The sequence below is a fragment of the Loxodonta africana genome, chromosome 5, assembly GCF_030014295.1.
Source record: "Loxodonta africana isolate mLoxAfr1 chromosome 5, mLoxAfr1.hap2, whole genome shotgun sequence".
NCBI classification, from domain to species: Eukaryota; Metazoa; Chordata; class Mammalia; order Proboscidea; family Elephantidae; genus Loxodonta; species Loxodonta africana.
Window position 1 is genome coordinate 64,633,505 of NC_087346.1, and position 18,034 is coordinate 64,651,538.

Consider the following 18,034-nt stretch of genomic DNA (forward strand, 5'->3'; position numbering starts at 1 on the left):
CTGGTTTTTGCTTTCTCAGGAGAGATTCAGGTGCTCCAGAATCTAAAGTACTACCACCAATGTAACAAAGGCTTACCCTTCCCCTCTGTTTTTTTCTTTACTATACGACAGGAAGCAGAAACTCAAGAGGCTTATTTAAAAACTATCTATGATACACACGTACAAGATAAATAGACAATATTTCTGATCCTTTCAGTTCTATTAGTTAAAATAGATCTAATACTCAACCAATATATACCATACACACCACACTGAATTACTGAAAATGTGATTATTTACCTTACATAAAGGACCGTTACAAAATCTACTGAAAATGAAAATAACTTTTTTTCTCAAGATGATGGCTCATGTAAGGAAAGTATTAAATGCTAATGTTTAGTTAAAAAAATAAAAAAAAATAAATACCCACTGCCAAAGTTAAACTAATTTAATACTTTCTCAGGGAACAAATGAATGTATCAATGTTAAGATAAAGAATAAAATACCTTAAAAAAAATCTTAATTAACTTGGGGGAAAAAAATGTTCATTTGTACCAAATTAACATAATAAAAAATTTTTGAAAATAATTTTTTAAAGCAATTTCCATTCATTGTTAGATTTAGTTTTGAATTTAATATTTGAATGTCCTTTGTAGGCAGTCTCTAGACGTGTGAAGTGTGAGTAAGCGAAAACAGATCTTAATCCTGACAAGCAATAATTCACTCAAATAATACTCCTGATATCCTGAATACAGCTCGCTCTGTCAGTTCTCACTGTTTAAATAAAAAAAAAAAAAAAAGTCAAGCCACTCTAGCAAGTAACTATGAAAGTGCTGACATCTGTGTTAAAAAAGCAGGCAAGCATAATCTACTTTTTAGACAAATCAGCACTTGGGATAACTAAATTTGCACTTGATCTAATTTTTCAGCATTGATTAGACACACATATATGGATAAATGAAAGACCATGGGAAAAACACTTGGTTATGACTTAAAACTGAAGCAATGAAAAGGAAAATAAATTAAGTTTTCTAGCACCTACATTTTTTCTACTTCCTAAATCTTTATTAAAAATGATTGGGCATAGAACATGAGAGGAAAGAGAAGACGGTGATTTATGAACATAAACTTTAAAGCCCCTCACTATGAACAAAAATGTACATACCAAAAGAATGAAGAACATAAAGAACACAAAGGTAGTGAAATAAATTGGTCCCAAAATTCGATTAGCTTCCTCAATCTCTGCAAAGTTGATATCGCCCAAAATGATACGGAACTGAGTGAAGCTATAAAAACAAAACAGAACACCAAAATACAAAAACAAAGAATGTCCAGCAGTTGATGTAACATTTTTTAAAGATGATTTCATACTTGAGGATCTTTTTAGCAGCGTAGATAGCTGCCAAATAATAGAAAATTGTCAAGCCCTTTAGGAAACTCTTCCTAGTTACATAATTGAAACCTTCTGAAATAAAAACAATATACTTTCCTGTTAAATATGCTATTTTCACTTGGCAAAAAAGAAAACATAATTAAATTATATGAAGTTACTATCCGATGACCTACAAACCAATTGGCTGGGTAAAACACTGTTACTCTAAAATTTTACAATGATCACCCTGGGTCTGAATTTAAAAACTCTTTTTTAAAAAAGTAAGATCTTTTTGAAAGATAGCCAAAATTGTATGTCTTCAAAAATTCAATACGCTCACATGTACTCAAAGTGAGGTCAAAGTGGCCAGCTGCTGCCAGGGCCAGGTCTTACTCAGTAAAATCATTTTCATTCCTGACTTTTATCAAAGAACAACATTAGTTAGGAATCCTCCATCCACAAAGCACTATTAACTTCCATCATTGTGATCACCTCCTTTACTAATAACTCCTTTCTAAATGGCCTGGAAATCTGGTACTGGCTACTTTTTTCTGCTTTTAATACCATACTTGGGAACTTTGACAAAAGAAGACTGAAAATTCCTGTACTGGTCTGAGTTTCTCCTAGAATATTAGAAATACCATTTTTTTTCCTTAGAGAATAGGCTGAATTTCAACATATATGGTAACAATATTCAATAGGAACAAAAATATAGATGAATGGCCTTTTAAAAGCTACCACGTGCATGTGGTGCTAAATCTCAGTCTTTGGAACAGTGTTGGTTTCTTAAGGTTATTTTACTATTTCACACTACTTTAGGGCTCCTATCTTAAGCAGCAGCATTTCAGAATATATTTTCTTATTTGCATCAGTGGGTCAATGTTTCTAGGAAAGGTAATTAAGTTTTATTTTAAACGAATATTTTTAAACACTTGGTGGTCAAGTAACAGTCATAAAGACTTCATAACCTTGATAAGGCACTGATATCCCTGATTACATTTTTCTTCTTAATTTTATGTATACTTACATACACTCTTGGAAAGTACTGAAGTCATCAACCTGAGTGCCAAAGACAAGGTATGCCAACTGAGCGTAAGCTAAGAAAATAATGAAGAACATGATAGCAAAGCCAACGAGGTCTTTGGCACACCGAGACATGGTTGTAGAGAGCTGGCTCATGGTCCTGTTAAAGCTGATGAATTTGAAGAGCTATAAAAGAGAGGGGAGAAATTACTTTTCTGTTTGATTTTCCTATTCAAAAAGTACTTATGGTGTGCCTACTATGTGCCAGGTACTGTTCTTGGAACTTCCTGTTCTTATGCTGCTTACATTTCACATGATTATTAAAATATAATGAAAACAGGTTAATTATAATTAAAATGATTCATGATATCCCCCTCCCAAAAAAATTACAATAAAAGAGGTAGAGAGAGAAAAAAAAAAACTCACAAATGAAAACTAAATAAAAAATCAGGGAATATTTATTGCATATTAACATTGCCATTTAATGTGTGCCAACTACTGCCAGACACCATGGTGAGGGCTTTATGTGCATTGTCTTTGCAATGGCTGGAATACTGGCATTCTATCCCCAGGAGTCTTACTGAAGCCTGGAGACAGGATTTGGACCCAGCTCTACCTGACTCCAAAGCCATATTGTGTTTTTGTAGAAAGGCGCTGAGGATGGCTACCTAAGAGGTACAGTTCACAACTGAGAGGCTATCACAACCTGCGTAGCTCTAGGTAGAAATCTTGGTGAAGGGATACATTAGAAGTATGCGTCATAATCCCTCCTTAAAATACCTTAATGGCAAAGTTTTCCTATATGTTGTAAATCCTGCCTCTATGATAGTAATGAGGAAGAATGGGCAGCGGCAGTTGTGTCTTGAGGCAATCTCTTGAGATATAAAAGAGAGAAGCAAGCAGAGAGACAGGGGGACTTCATACCACCAAAAAAGCAGCACTGGGAACAGAGCGCCTCCTCTGGACCCAGGGTCCTTCTGCCTGAAAAGCTCCTCCACCAGGAGAAGATTAAGGACAAAGACCTCCCTCCAGAGCCAACAGAGAGAGAAAGCGTTCCCCTGGAGCCAACACCCTGAATTCGGACTTTAACCTACTAGACTGTGAGACAATAAATTTCTCTTTGTTAAGCTATCCACTTGTGGTATTTCTGTTATAGCAGCACTAGATGTGGAACAGACCATCAACTGGCCATATCCAAGTTCAAGCTGAAACTAAAGAAAATCAGAGCAAGTCCACAAGAGCCAAAACATGACCTTGAGTATATCCCACCCAAATTTAGAGACCATTTCAAGCATAGGTTTGACACGTTGAACACTAATTACCGAAGACCAGATGAGTAGTGGAATGATATCAAGGACATCATACATGAAGAAAGCAAGAGGTCACTGAAGGGACAGAAAAGAAAGAAGATCAAGATGGATGTCAGAGGAGACTCTGAAACTTGCTCTCGAATGTCAGGCAGCTAAAGCAAAAGGAAGAAATGATGAAGTATAAGAACTGAACAGAAGATTTCAAAGGGCGGCTCGAGAAGACAAAGCATTAAAATGTCATGTGTAAAGAGCTGGAGATAGAAAACCAAAAGGGAAGAACACGCTCGGCGTTTCTCAAACTGAAAGAACTAAAGAAAAAACTGAAGCCTCGAGTTGCAACACTGAAGGATTCTATGGGGAAAATATTAGATGACACAGGAAGCATCAAAAGAAGATGGAAGGAATACACAGAGTCATTATACCAAAAAGAATTAACTGACGTTCAACCATTTCAAGAGGTAGCTTATGATTGGGAACCAATGGGACCGAAAGAAGAAGTCCAAGGCATTGGCAAAAAACAAGGCTCCGGGAATTGACAGAATATCAATTGAGATGTTTCAACAAACTGATGCAGTGCTGGAAGTGCTCACTTGTCTATGCCAAGAAATATAGAAGACAGCTTCCTGGACAACCAACTGGAAAAGATCCATATTTATGGCTGCTCCCAAGGAAGACGACCCAACTGAATGTGGAAATTATCCAACAATATCATTAATATCACACACAAGCAAAATTTTGCTGAAGATCATTCAAAAACGGCTGCAGCAGTATATCAACAAGGAACTGCTGGATTCACAAGAGGATGTGGAACTAGTGATACCATTGTTGATGTCAGATGGATCCTGGCTGAAAGCTGAAAGCAGAGAATACTTAACTGTGCTCATGAGAACCTGTACATAGATCAAGAGGCAGTTGTTCAGACAGAACAAGGGGACACTGATTGGTTTGAAGTCAGAAACAGTGTGCGTCAGGGTTGTATCCTTTCACCATACCTATTCAATCTATATACTGACCAGATAATCTGAAAACCTGGATTACAAAAAGAAGAATGGGGCATCACGATTGGAAGAAGACTCATTAACAACCTGTGTTCTGCAGATGACACAACCTTGCTTGCTGAAAATGAAGAGAATTTGAAGCACTTAACTAATGAAATCAAAGTCCTCAGCCTTCAGTATGGATTACACCTCAACATAAAGAAAACAAAAATCTTCATAACTGGACCAATAAGCAACATCATGATAAATGGAGGAAAGATTGAAGTTGTTAAGGATTTCATTTTACTTGGATCCACAATCAACACCTACGGAAGCAGCAGTCATGAAATCAAAAGATGTGTTGCATTGGACAAATCTACTGCAAAGGACTTCTTTAAAGTGTTGAAAAGCAAAGATGTCAACTTGAAGACTACAGGTGTGCCTGACCCAAGCCGTGGTATTTTCAATCGCATCACGTGCATGTGAAAGCTGGACAATGAATAGGGAAGACCGAAGAACTGACACCTTTGAATTGTGATGCTGGTGAAGAATACTGAATATACCATGGACTGCCGAAAGAATGAACCAATCTGTCTTGGAAGAAATATAACCAGAATGCTCCTTAGAGGCAAGGATGGTGAGACTGCATCTTACATACTTTGGACATGTCGTCAGGAGGGATCAGTCCCTGGAGAAGGACATCATGCTTGGTAAAGTACAGGGTCAGCGGAAAAGAGGAAGACTTTCAACGAGGTGAATTGACACAGTGGCTGCAACAATGGGCTCAAACATAACAAGGATTTTAAGGATGGCCGCAGGACTGGGCGGTGTTTCGTACTGTTGTGCACAGGGTCACTATGAGTTGGAACTGACTCAACGGCACCTAACAACAACAAAGCCATCCACTTGTGGTATTTCTGTTATAGCTGCACTAGATGACTAAGACAGGCCTCTTACAAATTAATGTTTCTGGCCTCAACAAATCTCATTTTGAGGGTTGTAATCTTATTTCTTGATACAATTCTTACTAGTTTGAGATCTAGATTATTATTACTACTCTATGATAAGGGTTTAGAGCTTTAGTGGTTGTTTCTACTGAGCACACATTCAGTTGAATAAATAGGATGAGAGATACCAGCATGAGGTCTGTGCCCTCTGACCAATCTCAGGCTTTCCAGGTGTTAACACCTGGTGAGTACCTGTGGTGCATACCCTCTACAATAGTGATGAGTCCCCTCTAGAACAGTGTTCAACAGAACTTTCTGTGATGATGGAAATATTCTATATTTGCACTGTCCAGTACAGTAGCCACTAGTCACATGTGAATATTAAGCATGCAAAAAGTGGCCAGTGTGATTGAGGAACTGAATTCTCAATTGGATTTAATTATTAATTAAATTTAAGTAGCCACATGCAGCTAATAGCTACTGTTCGGAAGCACAGTCATAGAACCTGAGCTGGTGACAGGTTGGAAGCTGCCTCAGAATTACTGAAATTTCCTGCGTCTCCTGAATTGAGGCTCATTGTGTATGAAATGCCCTAACCTTTCACATACATGAAAAGGCATGATATGCCTTGGGAAAAGAAGGAAATGAGTGATTACGGAACTATGCAGAAGACAGGTCTGTTCCAATCTCAATTCCAGGTAAAGATAACTTTGGCCTTCACCTGGGAAAGGGAGATGCTTTCCAGTAAGCATTTAAGTACAGCATCTCTTCCTCCCCTCCACCTGGTCCTTCCCCCCTTTTTCACTTAGTTCCTCATTCTTCACCTGGTCACCCCATGTCAGGTGAAACTTGGGCCTATCCCCATGTCAGAGCAGGCTGGGGCCCTACGCCCAGAGACATAATGAAAAGGCCTCTGACTGCATTTTCTCAATGACGCCTGTAAGGTCAGGTCCTGTAGGAGTATGAGCAGGAGAAACAGCAACATTCAGTGAGGTCAATGACCACAGGATTCCCGGTATTCTACTTGACATAGAAAACATGGAGCAGCTTCAGACGGCTACTTGAATTTGGCCACAAAGGCAAATTCAAGTCCTCCAACATTTTCCATGACTCAGGTTAATAAAGAAAAAGAAAATAATATTAAGAAAAAGCCAAACATAACATTTATAAATTACCTTAATCCAAACCAAAAATACTGTGACAGCAGCTACATTGTTGAACTGTATTTGCCAGTACGCTAGATGTTCTAAGTTGGGGAAAGTATTTTGATCTTCCAGAAACTGCATCAGCACCTCCACATTTGAAGTTCTGTATATGTTAATTCCGATAGCTACCACTGACAGCTGAAAAACAAGAAGATTTATTATTTCATGACAGCATATTAGAAATCTGGAGCTTACCTTAAAGCAGCTAGTTTATTTTTCTTTACAAATGTATAAACTCTAGGGCTCACCAAGTGTTCCAGGCCAACAGCATTCATAAAAGTCACCTGCACAACGGAAGGTGCTAAGGATTGCCATTAAATAAGTAAAAGATATTGCTTATACTTCCTGTATCAGGAGTAGAAATCCAATGAGTGTGATGATACTATAACAAAATTAAGTTCAAACAGGAACACCTTCCTTTTTTTCTGCCACTCTCACTTAAATCACTTTCTACCCTTCTGCTTTCTCAGCCCCATCTAGCTTTCTGTGTTTTTTATTTTCTGACTTCTCTTCATTTCTCCGAATTCCGGCCCTCCATTCTTTGATTTATTGAATGAATACACAGTGGATGCCTATGTACACAGCACAGTGCTGGGCTAAGAGGAATAAATAGAAGTAAAAACACACAGCTCCTGTCCTCAAGAAACTTACATACTCTGGTTAAAAACCAGATAAACACTCAAAGTTAAATGATACCAATATATATTTATATTTAGGAGACCATTTGAAGTTTCAGGTGGACGTAAGCAAATGTGGGCCAGGTAAGGCCAAAAGTCTTGCGTTATGGATTGTGAATTGTGTTCCCCCAAAATATGTATCAACTTGGCTAGGCCATGACTCCCATTGTGTTGTCATCCACCATTCTGTGATGTGATTTTACAATGTGTTGTAAATCCTACCTCTACGATGTGAGGCAGGATTAGAGGTACTTATGTTAATGAGGCAGGACTCAATCTACAGAATTAGGTTGTATCTTGAGTCAATGTCTTGAGATATAAAAGAGAATCCAGCAGACAAGGGAAGGGACCTCCTACCACCAAGAAAGCAAAGCCGGGAGCAGAGCGCATCTTTTGGACTCAGGGTCCCCGCACTGAGAAGCACCCAGGCCAGGGGAAGATTGATGACAAGGACCTTCCCCCTGAGTTGACGGAGAGAGAAAGCCTTTCCCTAGAGCTGGCACCCTGAATTTGGACTTCTAGCCTCCTAGGGAGCCCTGGTGGTACAGTGGTTAAGAAAGAGCTTGGCTGCTAACCAAAAGGTTGGCAGTTCAAATCCACCAGCTGCTCCTTAGAAACCTTCTAGACTGTGAGAGAATAAATTTCTGTTTATTAAAGCTATGCACTTGTGGTATTTCTATTATAGCAGCACTAGATAACTAAGATACTTTGACTTAGGTTTGAAGGTCCAATGGTGAATAGGGCATGTCTGGCGGTAAGCAGAAAGCGTGACCTGACTCTACTTGGTCAAAGAAGGTTCAAAGAGGAAGTGGGATTCCAGAAGCCCTTCCTTATTCTTGATAAAAGCACACTGTCTGAAATGTCTTGGCAGCACTAAGAATTAAAAAAATAAGAACAATAGCACAGTGAAGCAAGCTTTCAAAGAAATGCTTGCAAAACGTGGTGGCTACTGAGCCAAGGGAACCATCTTCAGTTTCCACGACTTCATCAGCTGTTCTTTTCCAGTGGTCTCTGACGTGGGAACAAAGCAACCCGCTGGGGTGTGGGAAGAAAATATTAGACCTTCCATGCCAGTGGTAAGAAAGTTTTAGAATTCTGTTTGTATTTATTTTTATCTCAGTTAAATTCTCTATATATGTATATTATTACCAATACACCAGTATATAAATATTACATTGTGGTGTGTAGTCAAAGTTTCACTGACAGGCACATGATCAAAAAAGTTGGATACCACTGACTAGCCTTTTGTTGGTATTGAAGTTTTTTGGTTAAAAAATAAAGAAGCCTATTATTAATAAGTATAAAATCACACTTTGGTTCACTTTTATCCTAAATGGCCTAAAATAGAAGCATGTATATACAAAGCAAAAAGCAGGGTTTGCATCCTCAGAGTTAGAAACAATAACTGTGTTCTAGACTAACCGCCAATGCATTCGGACTGCAGTGTGCCATCACCCAGGAGAGAAGTATGTTGAGAAATTATTTCCAGTGTCATGGCCTCTCCTGCCTCCTTAAATACTGAAATTCTATTGTAACTATGCTCATTATTAATACATCGAGAATTTTGGATTCCAGGGCATTACCTATAGTAATCATGTGACATTATCCACCACCCTGAAAGAAGGGAAGCACTTCTAACTGCATCAGGGCAGATGGGTTCCAAACTGTATCGCTGCTATAGGAATTTTTACGTTGAGTGGTTCCTTCTGAATTTGTATTAAGGACAGAGTAGCTTCTAAAGTGTTAGCAATTATTATTATCACTGCTGCTGTGAATACTGTTTTTCTTTTTCATGCCTTAAGCGTTCTTTTACCCCCACAAGAATAAAATATTGTCTATGTCTTATCAACTAACTCTAGTGAGAAAAGACTTGATAACAACTTGATGTAAATGCTTCACAAAGCCCAAACTTCTTTTTCAGGGGTGAGGTGGGGGAAATACTGGGCGGAAAGTGGGATCACAGGAGAGAGAACACTAACGGGACAACGCATCACGTGCTTACACTTCACAGGCGCCATCTGTTTCTCAGGACAGTGGGAAGGAGGGTCACAGGATAACATTCGTTACAGCTGTGCCAATCAAAACTCTTAAGCATACAATTAAGCATGCTGTTACATGCTGAAATGTTTAGCAGGACTTAGCAAAATCTGGTGAAGGGTAAAAAGCTTATAAAAACACATTTCCACACTGAGGCCTCAAAGAAGGAAGTGGTTAAGATGACAGTGATGGGGAAACCTCTTGAACAAGTGTTAGAAATTATAACTGAGTCAGGGCAGGCACAGGATCTGTAGGGTGCTATGGTCTTGCCTGTATCATAAATCTGCCTTATGATTTCTCGTATCTCATACAGAAAACCTTGATCGTCCTAACTTTAATTTTATTCTCTGTGGATTATTGCAAGAAATTTTAAACTGCAGGCATGTTTTCCCTGCTATTCAAGATATTCTCAGGGTGTTTCTTCTTGCCTCAGTTTGTATATGTGCAGCAAAATAGAAATTTACTAGCAGCTGGAGAAAAATATCATTAGCAAAAAACAAGACAAAACATTGCTTCCTCGCCCATTTTTCACATGGCATGCCCAGGTCAAATATGAATGGCTCAGTTATACTCGCAGTTAGTGTTCAGCTGAGAGCTTACTGTAAAGGCAAATTAAGAAGGGTGACTCATGCAAAATGAGAAAACAATGACGACTAAAGTTGACGTATTAGAGAATTTTTAGATTCTCCTTCCGAAAATCAAGATCCACAATGCTGAGGAAATCAAAGATTCTAAAATGTTTTTATAACTAAGTACGGAATTCGGTATTCTTCTCAAACCTACCATGATGATCACAACATCCAGACAATTCCAGAAACTCCTGAAATACTGTAGCTTGTGAATGCGAATTTCCAGAATCTCTTCCACCACATAGTAGATGATAAAGATACAAAAGATAATCTCACAGGCTGCCAGGAAGTAATCAAAAGTCGTGACATATCGGATCAGCTTTACAGGCTGAAACTGCCAAGATGGAATCACACCGCCTGTTGCTGGGAATTCAACCAATAACCTGCGTTGCAATAAGAACGATTAAAACAACACCTGGGTTTAGCTAGCAGAAGTTATTTATCGATTCTACCCCTGCACTGTAAAGTAATAAAACTGTTGCCCCAAGTCACCCCAAACTAGTTGCAAAATGTTTTAGCCAGTCAACTCCGTATTGCAGAAGTTTGTGCCGCAAAAGGAACGAGACTTTGCCAGCCCTCCCAGTTCAAAGGATTACTTCCTCCTAAGTCTTCCCTCTGCTTTTCTGGTATTTATACTGCTCACAGTATTGTACTCTTTTTTTAACGTAAAAAATTAATCAACAAATACACTTTCTAGGATTTCTAATAAGTGCAAGTCATTATACGCTGCAACACAAAAAACATAAGAAAAATTCATGCAAAACAAGTACGGTCTGCTTGAGAAGTAGGAAATATATTTTGTACACGTACGTGGACAGGGCCTGAATCTCTCACTCATTCATTAGCACTGAATAGTTCAACTTGCTGGGAGGAATTTTCTCCCTTCCTGGAGGTTCAATTAATAGGTGCTCAATAAATGTCTAATTGTCTGAAATGGTAATATCAGTTTTTTACATTCATATTGGTGGCACTTATCTATAGTGGTTTACTACAATTGAAGTGAGGATTTTTCTTGCCAAATTCCCATTTTGTAGGTGTCACACTGTCACACTAATAATAGAATTTAAGCCTTTTTAAAGACTTTTAGTCAGCTATATATAGTTTATATACTATAAACAGCTAGTATAACTGTTTCTCCATTACTAAGTATGGGTAGCCAAACCTAGACCTTCAGTATCCAGGACTCACACACAAGCAATAATCAAGTAAAGACAGGCACTATGGCAAATTAGAATTGAAGAACCATGTAAGTTTTTCTTCCCTCTTTATTGTCCATTCTCCTGTTCTTTCTTTCCTATTTGATGTGTTGGAGAGCAGGGGCAAGAACCAAAAACTTACAATACTGAAATGAAGAGCCTCATCACAACCCCAGTGTGAACTCCAAAGGGGAGGGCGTTGCCTCGGGGTGCCAAGTCATCACTCTCAGGCCTATTCTGGCCCCACATCTGTCTTCTACTTCCGGAAGCATAGAAAACAGTGCTGAGCAATGAAGTAACCGCCTTGGCAATACTCAAAGTATGGGAAGGAAGTGAAAGAAATATTCAAGACCCTCTATAAATAGGTATTTACTTCAATGTCAACCAGAGTTGCCTGCCTGTTTTTATCCTCTTTCTACCTTCACTGGCATCATGAGAAAAAGTTAATAATAACTGCAATAGATTTTCGTTCATTTCTAGCAGTAACCAGTACTTGATTTAATGTGATGTTATTTTTTGCAAAAGCTGTTAAATACAAGGACTGGAAAAAAGCCAACTGGCCTTGTAAAGCAGAGTTGAGTTTGGCTTCAAAAATAATGACAAAATACGGATAAGATTTAACTCTCCCTATCCTGTGTGTAAATACATGTGCACATAATCCATGGTAGTGATGTCTGAGTGTTGCTGACACATTCACCAAGAGGATTAAACTGGGTGAACTCTGGATCCTCATGGGTCTGCTCTACCTTTTTTTTTTTTTTTTTTAAAGCACTTGTTACCTTCTGTTGTTGTTGGTAGCCATCAAGTCCATGCCGACTCATGGCAACCCCATGTGTGCCGAGAACTGCTTCATAGGGTTTCAAGGCTGTGTCCTTTTGGAAGCAGATCACCATACCTGTCTTGTGAGGTGCCTCTGAGTGGCCTCGAACCAGCAACCTTTCAGCTAGTAGTCAAGTGCTTAACCCTGTGTGCCACCCAGGGACTCCTTGTTACCTTTTACATATGATAAATTTGTTCATTGACTATCTCCTCCTGGTGGAACACAATCTCTGCAAGGGCAGAAACCTTTGTTCCGTTCACTAATGTATCCTTGGAACCTACAACAGTCCCTGGCACTTCTTAGGTGCCCCACAGGTGTTTGCTGAATGAATTAATGAACAAGAGAAGCCCCAGACAAGTCAGTGGGATCTGTTTCCTCATTGTCCCCACTGAATGGCCATGACGGCAGCGTCACTGGACTGTGGAAGGAACTTTATGTACCTGTGGTGTGAGCATGGAGCTTTGGCTGGTAGCCGGGTATCCTACTGAACATCAGGCACAGCCTGTGACTACCTGTGGCTGTGCTGTGCTCTTAACAGCTTGGACGTCATCTGACAGTGGGAAACTCAGAGAAATGAGGCAGGATTTGATGGCTAGGGTACTCAGTGAAGGAGCACGCGGCACCGATTATCCTCACGATGGTTAAGGAAAATACAATGCTTCTCCCAGAAAGGTTCTGGCATGGGAAGGAACTTGGAGCAGACTTAAAGTTCCTCCCAACTCGGAATATTCTACAATCTGAACTCCTCCCTGCCCCAAGTATCATTACCCAAATAAGCCTTCGATTTTCAGCCTTGCTATCAGCCCTGATCCTTGGCATCCTCATTTAGCCAACCGCAGGGGAGGGTTTTTGGCCCGTCTCCAGAATAGGACGTTCATACAGCTACAGAGAAATGGGAGGGATGGTGCCCTCAGCACACACCTGACCACACAGAACAGGTTAATGTTGGCGTTGTACACTGAAAAGTCAATAAAAACTGCCCTGGTTCCTCGGTCCAGCCAACCATTTTTCCTGAGGCTAGCAATCTGGGCAGCTGTTTCCTCTCTTGTTCTTGACAAATCCAGGTAGTAGCCAGCTCCGCTGTAAGTTGCAGTCATTCCCCAGTGGCTACTCCCATTCAAGTCTTTTTCACTTGTGTAGATCCAACTAATTAAAAACAAAAACAAAACAAGCAGGTGGAATCAGTCGAACACTTAAGGCAATGACAAAGACAGTTGGTCCCTAGTAAGTCAAAAGTGTGTCGTAGTTATTAGTTTCATCAAGCTAGGTAATGTGCCTGCCATGGCACTTCCTAGGTGATTTCTTAATTCTTAGGTACAGCTATTAGCCCCATTGTAGGAATGAGGGCCCTGAGGCTTAGTGCAGTTAACGGGTCCCAAAGACTGTGAGGGCGGAGTCAGAATCTACACCAGGGCTGTCTGCCTCTAGAGCCTGTACCCTTACCCCTTAGTTTACCTGGCTGCCTTCCCTGGGATAACTGTACTCAGATGACTCTAGGCTCCCAAAGAAAAATGCAGCCAAAAGGACAAGTTTATCAAGCTCCACTGTCTGCAACTGTACATAAGATTCCACACATTTGGGAACTTAATCCACTACTATTTATAGAGGATCTCTTTACAACCAGATGATTCTTTGGCATCAATGGGAATACAAAGATGAACCAAGAGCCTCCCTTTTCCCCAGTTTATAATAAATAAGGAGAGAGAAGTTGTAACTAAACAATTAAAATACAAGACAGATGATAATAAGAACCAAGAGAGAAATACAGAGAAGTTACCATGGCAGTTCAAGGGGCTGGTATCCTTACTGGGGGCCTGGCAATGCGAGAGGTAGATCAGAGAAGGCTTTGGGAAGAAGCTTCACTGGACCTGGACTGTGAAGGGTAAGTAGGGTTTGGACCTGCACATGTGGATGGGAAGGGCATTGTCAAGCGTGACTGAGGCATGGCCAGAGAAGTACAAGATGCCCCATGAGTAGTTCAGTATGGCTTCTTTATGATGAGGAAAAGAAGGTTGAGGGGTAGACTGTGGTCAGATTGTGAAGCGCAAGTGTGAAGGGGTCCACAAAGGGAAGGGGTCTGGGAGGCGCGGAACAGGATTGCTCTGATGGCAGTAAGATGGGAAAGACTGGAGTGGTGAGGAGCAGAGGGCTCAGGTGTAAAAAAAAAGTTGACATGGCAGATTTGAGACTGTTGCCCTTAAATGACCTGCTTGCAAGACTGGACCTTGCCTGGTATCTGGTAACCTGACTGATAAACAGCGTTCTACACTGATAGAAAGCTTAACCCAACTGACAGGAGTGGTTCACTGTGCCTCAACTACTTGTTCAAACAACCTGCTGAACACCTGCTTTCCTTCTGGGAGTCTGGAAATTTTGGTACACGCCTGGCTGATGTTGCCCACGTGATCAGCCTTCAATAAAAACCCTGGGTGCTAAGCCTGTAATGGGTTTCCCTGGCAGATAACCCTTCATAAGTGTTATCACAAATTGCTGCTGGAGGAATTAAGCGTGTCCTGTGTGACTGGGAAAAGACTCTTGGAAGCTTGTGCCTGGATTTCTCTGCTCTTTCCCTATAAGCCTTTCTCCTTTGCTGATTTTGCTTTGTACCCTTTCATTGTAATAAATCTTAGTTGTGACTCTGACTCTATGTGGAGTCCCGGAGTACTTCCAGTGAATTCCTGAATTTAGGGTGGTTTTGGGAGTCCTCGCCCTCAAGAAGCTTGGATTCTGGTGGTGAACTGAGGGCATCAAGACCTACTCTAACAACATAATTAACAATGGAAGAAACGACATGGTGTAGTGGAAGAAATGACACGGTGTAGTAGAAGAAACAGGGACTTAGGAGCCAGGGAAGTATGATTAAATCCCAGGCTGGCCATTTATTAGCTGTGACACTTTGGGTAAGCGTGCCTCAACTTTGTCATCTCTAAAATGGAGACAGCAATACCTAATTCGTAGGTGTTCTGTGAAAGGCAAAGAGATAATGCACGAAATCACTTCTACAGTGTTTGGCATAGAGTAGTGACTATATAAATTTTTCCTATTAATGATGTGAGATAAAGAAAAATACAGGAAAAGGTACCACAAGACCCTTGCAGAAACTAGAAAATGATGAGTTAGGAAGCAAAAATCACTACTATAACCTGGAAAAAAATGTTTTTCAAGGTTATTTAGTCCCTTTAATCTGAATCTTCTGATTTTACTAAATTGGTCTCTTACAGATCCTGGAATTAAGTAGGGTGTGCACTGGATGGCAGGCAAAGAATCTAGGCATGGAAAAGATGTATGCCCTATTGCACATTCACAAACCTATATTCTGTCGTGATTGAGTTCCGGGGATGGGATCTAGGTGAGCTGACAGAATTAAGTCTCTGAACCTCCCAGCTTAGAAGACAACTCTGGACCATGGCAGCAACCCTGAGACCCATCTTAAAACAGCCTGAGAGTTTCTTCCATTTCTTTATAATAACTACAGTAATTTTTTTTTTTAATTGTGCTTTAGGTGAAAGTTTACAGCTCGTTAGTTTCTCATACAAAAATCCATACATACATTGTTATGTGATACAATAATTCTAAAAATAATGACTGTCCTCCCTTAATAGGTAAGCTTTGAAGTATGGCCACCCAAGTGCATGCACGTGTACATATGTGTGCGTGCACACACACACAGCCCCTCACACACAACCCTGCAAATGTGCACACATACTCAAAATCTTAAGCACAACTTTGAGAAGGCTGAGACTTAAACCAGACAGAAAAACTGCCATACAAGCTTACTGTATACTGTAAATAACCGCATTCTGAACAAAAATTTGACTTGAAAGAGCTAATAAAATTTTCTATACCAAAAAATGTCCTAATTACTGAGGAGTCTGCCTCCTGGCTAAAAACTCATGTGTGATTTTTCAGACCTGACCACAGGTGATTACAAAGGCTTTACCTGGCAGGCCTCAGGGCAAAGCTGCCCCGCCCACCAGGCTTGGCACACAGCCAGTGCATGAAGGGACCCAGCCTTCCTCAGGCACCTCAGCTGAAGCTGCCTTATCGGGTGGGAGGGGAAGAATCTTAACCTCAGGACACTTTTCCTGACCCTGACTCAGTACTTTTCCACCACTTGCACTTCCATCTGGCCCTCCCACCCCCTGGAAAGTCCATAAAGCTGCAGGAGCCTTTTGTTTGGGGCTCCCTCCGCACCTGCACTGATCCACCTGATCCTAGCTTGGGCACTGTCGCTGGGGAAATATGGAACAGGCAGGAGCTGGGTGCCACTCTCTGGGTTTATCTTTTGCATATGTTATTACAGTAAGTAAAGGCTTGACTACTACTTTCATTTTGGCTTTTTGTCTTAATTGGCTTCTTGGCTTGCAGCTCAGCTTCCTGACCTAGAGGAGCATATTACTGGGTTTATAAAAATATGGTTCAAACACCTTAAAAGAAACTTCTCAAAGCTCAGATAACTTCTTTTTGATGGCCATATGGTCCATGAATTAGACTTTTGAAAAATATGCAGACAGAAGCTAAAATGAGGTAAAAAGTAGGGAGAACTTGAGAAACCAAAGCTCTATTTGGCCAAGGCCTTAAATATAAGTACTGAAGAGTCAGGTAAGGCATCTTCTTCTTGGTGAAGGAACCAGAAGCCACAGACACTTACGCAGTTCCATTTCGAGGACCAAACGGAGCTCTGTCTTCACTACTCACAGAGTAGACATCATAGCACTCTTTAATCTCACTTCTCAGGTCCGGAGGAATAGAGCAGGATCCGTTTCTGACTTTGAGTTGCCGTATCCGTGGTACCCCTAACAGCAGGTTCTCGTAGTAAATAAAGCTTCGGTTGTCAGCTTCGGTTATGTTGCTGGGCTGCATCTCCCAATACAGCCCATCCAACAAGGAGCCCTCTGTGAACTGAAAGCAAAGAAAACATTTTTGGAAAGTCCCAGGTTCAGAGTCTGCCCTTGTTCCTACCCGGAATGTTTGCATGACCAACAGTTTAGCAACCCCGTGAACGTGGCAGAGTGGCGGGAGTAGGCTTTCTGACAGCAAAGCTTTGGGTTTGGATCTTGTTCCGTCATTGCTAGCTGTGAGGCCTTGTCTAGATCTTCCTCTTACCCAGATTTCCCGTATTGGCAAAATCCATCTTTGCAGGCTTATTGCACCTGGCACAGAGTGGGTGTTTAATAAATGGCAACTCTGATTTTTATTCTAGGACCAAAAGGAGAGGGGCATAAATCCACATCCATGATCAACTCCACTTTCCCTTATTAAAATAGGGAAACCAACATAATCCTGGCTCTAAACTGGTTTAGAGATGAAATGGTTTTTTTAATTTTTGAAGAAAATACAGCAGAACGTATACCCATTCAACAATTTCTACATAGACAGTTCAACAACACTGGTTACATTCTTAATGTTGTATCACCGGTATCGCTATCTCTACCCAGACTGTCACTGCACTATTAAGATTTACTATCCCTAAATTTATCTATGCTTTAGGGTTGCTGTTGTCAATTTGATCTCATGCAGATAATTCTTTAATAGTGTAGTACTCAAAATAAACATTGTTTACTAATTTAGCTAAGCTGCAGTTTAGTTTAAAGATGACTTCAGGGGGTAGTTTTGGTTCAAGGTTTAAAGATTTTTTTCAGGGCAATGGATCTGGGGGTTCCTCCAGTCTCAATGGGCCCAGTAAGTCTGAATTCCGTAAGAATTTGAAACTCTGTTCCTCATTTTTATCCCTTTTGGTCAGGATTCAGCTACTGAGTCCTTGATCAAAATATTCAGTAATGGTGGCTGGGTACCATCCAGTCTTCTCGTTTTTCATGGCAAAGGAGGAAGTTCATGGAGGCAATCAGACATGCAGTCCAG

General features: G+C 40.4%; 1 protein-coding gene across 1 annotated transcript in view; it reads right to left on the reverse strand.

Annotated features, from left to right (window-relative positions):
- The window catches only part of PKD2 (polycystin 2, transient receptor potential cation channel), a 58,782-nt gene that overhangs the window by 13,721 nt on the left and 27,027 nt on the right, over window positions 1-18,034 (reverse strand). The window contains exons 4-9 of the mRNA XM_003414087.3: window positions 16,824-17,074; window positions 13,094-13,318; window positions 10,311-10,539; window positions 6,784-6,951; window positions 2,379-2,560; window positions 1,145-1,265 (exon numbers count right to left, since the gene is read on the reverse strand). Coding sequence (XP_003414135.1) covers window positions 1,145-1,265; window positions 2,379-2,560; window positions 6,784-6,951; window positions 10,311-10,539; window positions 13,094-13,318; window positions 16,824-17,074 — 1,176 coding nt within the window. The remainder of the gene's footprint in view (window positions 1-1,144; window positions 1,266-2,378; window positions 2,561-6,783; window positions 6,952-10,310; window positions 10,540-13,093; window positions 13,319-16,823; window positions 17,075-18,034) is intronic.